Genomic DNA, 7,224 nt, shown 5'->3' with positions numbered 1-7,224 from the left:
TACCTACAAATTTTTTGTACGATGGCTAATAACCGAGATATCGACCTAATTTTCGCCTTTAACATACCGCAGAAGGAAAATTTCAGAAATTTTCGAGGGCACGATATTCCAGAGGAAAGATAGAATGTCTTTTTCCAATCTGGGATGTACTCTGTTGCATAAGAGCACGGGACGCGTAAGGATAGTCGTTCGAGACCCGTCGATCTATTTTTTCGCTGTCCCATTATATTTCCTCTCGAAAGAAGACTTCATTTTTCACCCTTCCCCTCCCTATCCTCATTCTGTTCCCTTTATCTATTCCGCGAGACGTCGCAGATAGAAACAACTTCTCTCTTTTTGCGAGAGACATTGCGCTCCCGGAAGACCTGCCTCGAATGTCAACGCTGTGCGGTTTTTCATTTTTTTTTTTTTAGCGAATATCTCGCGCGTTACCCGGCGATACCGTGTCTCGCTTATTTATTGGCTGCTGGGAGATTTTTCGTAGGAAAATGCTCGTTACGTTCAATGCTAGCGTTTGCGCGCAGGTGAAATTAGTTTTTGAAAGAATCAACGCGATCATTCTTAACAATTCGAAGCATACGGCTTTCCAGTCATGAATTTAACGTTACACACGGCTATTCGATGTCTTTTATATCACAACCACAAAAAGAAACATCAAGTAAACGAAAAAGCTTTCGAGAAACTTGAGCGAGAATGTCCAGTCGTATTGGTTTGGCCCGAGCCATATTGGTCCGCAAAAAAAATTAGGTCTGCTCGCGAATCCAACGCGATATTCGGCTTCCTAGCGTCTTCTAGACTACGTTAGAGTGAAAAATTGTACAAAATCCTTTCATTGACTTGGACGAATGGAATCGAGCGTACAACGAATTTCCTACGTCGTCCTTTACGTCTCGACGAAGGACGTTCTTAGGGTGGCTTTGTCGCGTAAATCGAGATCTCATCCCTGTATATTTCGTCGCGGCATCGCCATCGCTTTCCCGTCTAACGCAACCCCCTATGTGATTACGTTTTCAAGATATTCCATGAATAAAACGTGACAAGATTGGACTCACCGAACGTCGTCGGAGGTGCAGAATGCGGCTGAGACGGAGTTCGGTCACCTGTCGCATCGGAATATATATTTAACGGTACGCACGAACGCGCGCACCTTTGCTATCACCTCCTCCTGCATCAGATTGAAGCACATCGCGATCAACGCCATACCTGCAACACACAGCGACGTCAAATTCATGCTCCTCGTCGCGAGATACCATCAAGGGACGATACGATCCCATTCTTTCCTGTTTATTCTGTCGTTCCTATTTGAAACGCGATTTACACTTGTACGTACAGATCGAGTCGAGCAAGTGGAGTTTTATTCTACAGCTTAGGAGTAGAATTCGAGGTGAGTTAGTAGCCATCGCCTAGGTTTTGAAATTTGGAAGAGGCAATTATCTGATCAAACTCGAATCATAAATTGCGAGATCTCGATAAATGTTCATAGGACCTCGATAATTGCGCGGGCCATCGAGGATCGATTAGCTTGGCAGACGCTAACAAACTGTCTCTCTACTTTGACAACGATAAACACTCAGAGGTCCCACCAACGGCGACCCGAAATGTTCCATCTCTTTGACGTCGCTGTAAACAATCAACCGTCGGTAAAAATCGAGTCCACCGATCTGCGACGGTCTCGAGAGGTCCCAGGCGTTGTCAAACTTTTGTCCCGTAGTGTATGTAGCGGCGAGGGTTAAGAAGCAATCGATCTCGTAACCCTTGACACGCTTCGCGACACTTTGCCACTTGCAGGTGTGAGGTGGACCTTAATTACCCGCGACGAAATTTCGGAACGATGTACAGGGTGGTTCGCGTAAATAAATATATTTTAATACGTGGAATGGTCAAGTTTGACGAACAATCACTTCGGTTGCGTAGCAAAAAATGGAACGGTTGATAAACACGAACCGCCACATTGGATCGGTGATCGAGGATTTTGTTTCACGAACAATTTCGCGCGAGCGGCGCAAATAAAAGGGTTTTGTCGCGCCGCGAAACCAGCCTATCCAAAGCGGATAACGGGAGTCCCGTTCGACGAGTTAAAGCTGTTGAGCTCTTTTAAAACGATTAAGTCCGCCCGCGCGACATCGTGTTCCCTTCCCCGCTCCCCACCGGCCCCCGATCGACCAAACCCCCCCTCGCGCCCATTCAGGAAATCCGCGGGAATCCGATTGTCGCTCCAGCAAAAGAACAATTACGACGCGAATTTCGCGACAGTCCAACGAAGCCACGCGCGCGACTCAAACTCTATCTACCTCTGTTCCCTGGTAGTTTTTAAATCGTCCCTCTTGAGAATTATTGATATCGATCGTTTCTATTGTATTATTGTCTCCTCGCTGGAATGCGCAGGGGAACTCCCCCGACGAACTGTACGCGTGATAAATGGGATCTTTGTCATCAACGTCAAATGAATTCTCGTCGTAATGATCGATTCGCGATTTTTGTACACCGTTGCAACGTTATTGTCGCCATCGCTGGACTGTACACGGTGTAGGTGGCATTTTTTCTCTCTCGAGTGGCCAATTTTCTTTAACAGACGATTCAAATCGCAGACGTCAAAAGAAATTGTATGTCAACGAGTAAACTTTCGAGAAAATTGAACCGAGAACGTCCAGTTGTATTGGTTTGGGTTGAGACGTATTGGTCCGCGAAAAGAATCAAGTAAAATCGCGAATTCGATGCGATATGCAGCTTCCTAGAGTCTTCTAGATTATTTTACAGTATGATATTTTACAAAATCGTTTCGTTGACTAGGAAAATGGAGTATATATCGAATTTCCTACGTCGAACTATTTATTACGTAATTTCCTGCGAGCCTTATTTTGCGAAATAGATCAACGTTGCCCGTCGATCTCGAGGTTGAAACATTAAACATCAAAGCCAATAAGACTCGCGACAGGTTTACACTCACCGAGCATCAGGTACATGGAACAGAAGATGAAGGATAAATCGAAGCCTTGGGCAGCGTAGATCTTGTCGCCGGGGACTATATCTCCGAAACCTATGGTCGATAAGGAGACGAAGCAGAAGTAAGAGCCGTCCAGCATGTTCCACTCCTCCCACTCGGAGAACAGGATCGCTCCGCCCCAAATGTATCTGGAAAGTCGTTCGAAATGAGGAACTTTTAGAACACGAAGTTCCACTTCTGTGGGGATTTAATTGACACTGATGTATCAGTCTGTCCGACAAAAAATCGAGAGATGTACCTTTACTCTTATATGAAGCATCGTATAGGATATAAATGTATCGATCGCAATAACTTCAAAGCGGTGCCGCGCGCAATTTTTTAATATCGTTCCCATGTATTTTCATGGGAATGTTATCGATGGATTGACGAAGTCTGCCTGACGAAAATGAGTCCAAACACGACGATTTCTAAATCGACGTATTGAAAATTTGTTCAAAACTGAACTTTCGAAACCCTTCACTCGAAATTAAAAGTGGTCCAAATATGGTTGTGTTTGGAATCGTTTTCGTCGTGCAAATCTTGTCGATCGATCGATGACACTGGCAGGAGAATCTAACGAAACATTTTTTGAATTTCATTCTCATTAGTGTGGTTAAAAAATATCGATACTGACCCAACCATTATCGCGACGCATATGGTCAGAGGCACCGTGACTTGCTGCGGGTCGTAGCTGCTGCTCCCATCGTCATCGTCATCCCCATCGCTCTCTTCCAGCCCCTCGCTGCTTTCCAAGGAAATTTCTTTGTCCACGCTGGACGCCTCGATCTCCCTTCCGTGCATGTTGACCATCTATCAATGAACACGTCTCTTAATTTCACAGTCTGACCACTCTCAAAGCTATTGGGACGTCACTGTCAAATACACGAGCATCGATTCGATCCTCAGGCTTCGACAAAGTTCCGCGAGGACGAACAAGTTTTTATGTCTTCAAGGAAACTCACCTGCCAATGATTTTTCCTGATGTCGACGCCATCGCGCTGGACGCCTCTCACTGTCAACTCGCGCGGTTTCTTGCGACACCTTGACAGAACAAATTTTTACGTTGGTTTATTATTAGTAGAGTCAGAGTATACAGGATGTCCCAGAATTAGTGTAAGAACCGGAAATAGGTGGTAGCTGAGACGATTCTGAACGATAATTTCCTTTGGAAAAATTTCGGATGTGGCTTCGTTTTTGAATTATTAACGTAAACCACCGACCAATCACAGCGTGCGCTCAGCCACGAGAGACGTGGTCGATCCAGGACGCTACGTGCCAGCCATTGGTCCAGCCACTCGCGGCTGAGCGCGCGCTACTCGGGCGCTGTGATTGGTCGGTGATTTTTCGTTAATAATTCAAAAACGAAGCCACATCCGAAATTTTTGCAAAGGAAATTGTTGCTCAGAATCGTCTCACCTACCTCCCATTTCCGGTTCGTACACTAATTCTGGAATACCCTGTAGAGTTAGAATAGAGTTCCATTGTCCTTTGAAGTCTAAGGAGAGAACTAGAATAAGAAAAGAACGTTCACCTGCAGAGACAGCAGCGAGCATAAGTCCATTTGAAGCTCTTCGCGAGAATATCACCGATGTTGCTGAGGTAGAGCAGGAAAAGTGGCATGCCTATTATGGCGTACACTATGGTCGCCACTTTGCCCCACTTCGTCTTCGGACAAATGTTTCCGTAACCTGACGAACCACCACGATTCGATTAGAGTGATCATCGAGTGATATTTATTACGATATTTATTACTTCTTCTATGCAATTTTCTAAAAGTTCCCGCGGTGTAAAGTCAACGCTTGTCGCCTCAAAAGATCAGGTTTCACTTTACAGGAAAATCTCGAAATTGCTACCAAGACACGTTCAATATGGAAATCGTCTCGAAGAGACTCCAGGGACGCCCGTTCGAAATGGAGAAAAATCGATCGACGTCTCCGTTTCGCTTCGCGCTCTCCATCGAGAACGACCCCCTTCCCCTCCCCTAAGGGGGGTTTTAAGAATCACGTCGACCCTCTTGAACCTGCAATCCGGACCCTACGGTATGATCTCTTCGTGCTCATACTTGGTCGCAGACATTATTACTCCTTTTTATTTAAAGAAAAATTACTGCTTTACCGTTTCAGGATTTTATCATTGTACTGTGCACGCTTTGAGTCTTGTAAAACTTCACACCTTTATCTCAGTCTTTACCCCACTCGCCGATTGCAAAACTTCCCAAATCTCAATCAAACGTTCGCACGATCGCTCTGACCCCCGCGAATCCATTTTGGTCCAGTTTGCACGACCAGCCATTGCGGACCAATACGACTGGGCGTATTTCTTGCATTTTTTAGGACATTCGACGGATTTCAAAGGCACACGTCACACAAACTCTCGTTTGAAAGTTGCCACGATCATTATAAATCTCCCAAGTCCACTCATAACCCCCGGACTTGTCCAGGTCACTCCAGTCGGTGCGGACCAATACGTCTCGGCGGATTTCTCACATTTTCCAGGGTCTTAGATGGATTTCAAGGTCAACGATCACACAAAGTTTCCTTAAAAAATTCCCACGATCATTATAAATCTCCCAAGTCCGCTCGTAACTCCTCGCCCGGTTTACTCCACTCGTTGCGCGAACCAATACGTCTGGGTGGGTTGCTCGAATTTTTCCGCGCGTCGAACGGAAGTGGAAATATCTGTCGGTGAAAAACGACGTTGCATAAATCGTTATCCCGTGAAGTCGATAAATTATAATACGCCAGGCGGACGGAGAATAATCCAAGCGCGGTTCTGTCGGCGCGGAGGACAGCGATGCTTCCGTTCGCACGCACCAACCGTTTCGTCCTGGTTTCTGACGCGCGATTAGTCGACGAGAGGTTTTTCGGGCGGAGATCGCGCTGGAAAAATCAACGGAACGAAAACCCGGTCGCGGGTACGCCGCTTCATTAATCGCGAACGCGGCCCGCAAATATTTAAAAATAACAAGGGGGCGCGCCGTGACGAGACAGAGAGGGGGGGAGAGGGTAGAATGAAACTGTCGACCGAGTGAGTTGTTTGTTTAGCGAACCGGCGGATTTTTAATGCATCGACTGCTTCTGCTGCCAGGAATTTCGAGCTCAAGAGGTCCCTTTAGAATTTTCCAAAAATCATATGGAAAAGTAATATTGGTTAAACGTTTCCTATTATTTGCAAAATATTTTAGGACGGGAGTCGTAAATTTGTTTTGCAGCAAATGATCTACGGAGCCTTGCAAAATATTAAGAATATTAACACGTTGACTGCCAGACTAATACTCTTGAAAATTTCTACATAATCGAGCATTTAATTGTAGTATTTATTTTTGTAATTTTATTGAGATTCGAGTATCTCGTTAAAATTCATTTCCTTTGACGATTAACATTCAGAATGAATTATTTTTAGTTCGGTGCGATAAAACGTTGTCGACAAGTTATTTCCACGTGATCAAAAGAATCAGATGAAAACACACATAACGTTGGCACGTGCTTCCGTGCTTAATCTTGATAATTGATTGGCCCGCGGCGAGATTGCGGGGCCAGTGGTGTAACGAGCCTGTCCCAGGCCTACCAACGGCCATCGGTTCCGCGTACTTTTGGTTGATCGCCAATAATTCCTTGGCAGAGCGTTACTCCGCCGCTAATGTCCTCGATCCGTCAGCGTGCACGACGCAACGCTGATTACCACCTCGCAAGGATCGCGGATGATTTATGCACTTCGTACCTCCGTTCGATGAAGTTTCACTCTCGACAGGCGGTTCAAACGTCTCCTTTCAAATTGGCGAGCTATTCTCGAGGCAGGCCCACGAAGGAAGGATTCCGATCCGCTAATTTCAATTGCTCGCAGAATGGACGGCTGTCACGGGCCTGTTAGCAGCGGATGAGTTTCGACATTTTAACTAGGGGGAGGGTATAGGGGGAGGGAGTGGAACCTGGTTAATACGGACGAAATCATGCACAGCCTCGGATATACGAACGAGTAGTTGAGCCCAGTACCCTGTAGTCCTCCCGTAGCTGAGTCTAGTGCCTCCTACCACCTCTATAGCCCCCTATAGCTGAGATCAGTATTCACTAGCCCGCTGTAGGTGAGTCTAGTACACTCTCTAGCCACCCATAGTTGTGCCCAGTAGATTCTCTAGCCTCCCATAGCTGAGCCCAGTAACTTCTAACCCCTACTGCTGCGACCAGTACACTATGGCATCATTGTCGAGTACACTCTCTAGCCTTCCATAGCTGAGCCCAGTA

General features: G+C 46.0%; 1 protein-coding gene across 2 annotated transcripts in view; it reads right to left on the bottom strand.

The window, feature by feature from the left end:
* LOC128879395 (TWiK family of potassium channels protein 18) overlaps positions 1-7,224 on the bottom strand; it is a 32,040-nt gene that overhangs the window by 18,813 nt on the left and 6,003 nt on the right. For both annotated transcript variants that reach the window (XR_008457624.1, XM_054128489.1), the window contains exons 3-7: positions 4,515-4,671; positions 3,946-4,024; positions 3,618-3,793; positions 2,948-3,132; positions 1,053-1,203 (exon numbers count right to left, since the gene is read on the bottom strand). Coding sequence is in view for 1 of the 2 variants with exons in the window: in XM_054128489.1 (XP_053984464.1) it covers positions 1,097-1,203; positions 2,948-3,132; positions 3,618-3,793; positions 3,946-4,024; positions 4,515-4,671 (704 nt within the window). In the remaining variant the exon portion in view is untranslated. The remainder of the gene's footprint in view (positions 1-1,052; positions 1,204-2,947; positions 3,133-3,617; positions 3,794-3,945; positions 4,025-4,514; positions 4,672-7,224) is intronic.

Source organism: Hylaeus volcanicus, chromosome 7 (genome assembly GCF_026283585.1).
Source record: "Hylaeus volcanicus isolate JK05 chromosome 7, UHH_iyHylVolc1.0_haploid, whole genome shotgun sequence".
NCBI classification, from domain to species: Eukaryota; Metazoa; Arthropoda; class Insecta; order Hymenoptera; family Colletidae; genus Hylaeus; species Hylaeus volcanicus.
This window is presented reverse-complemented; position numbering and strand designations above follow the sequence as displayed.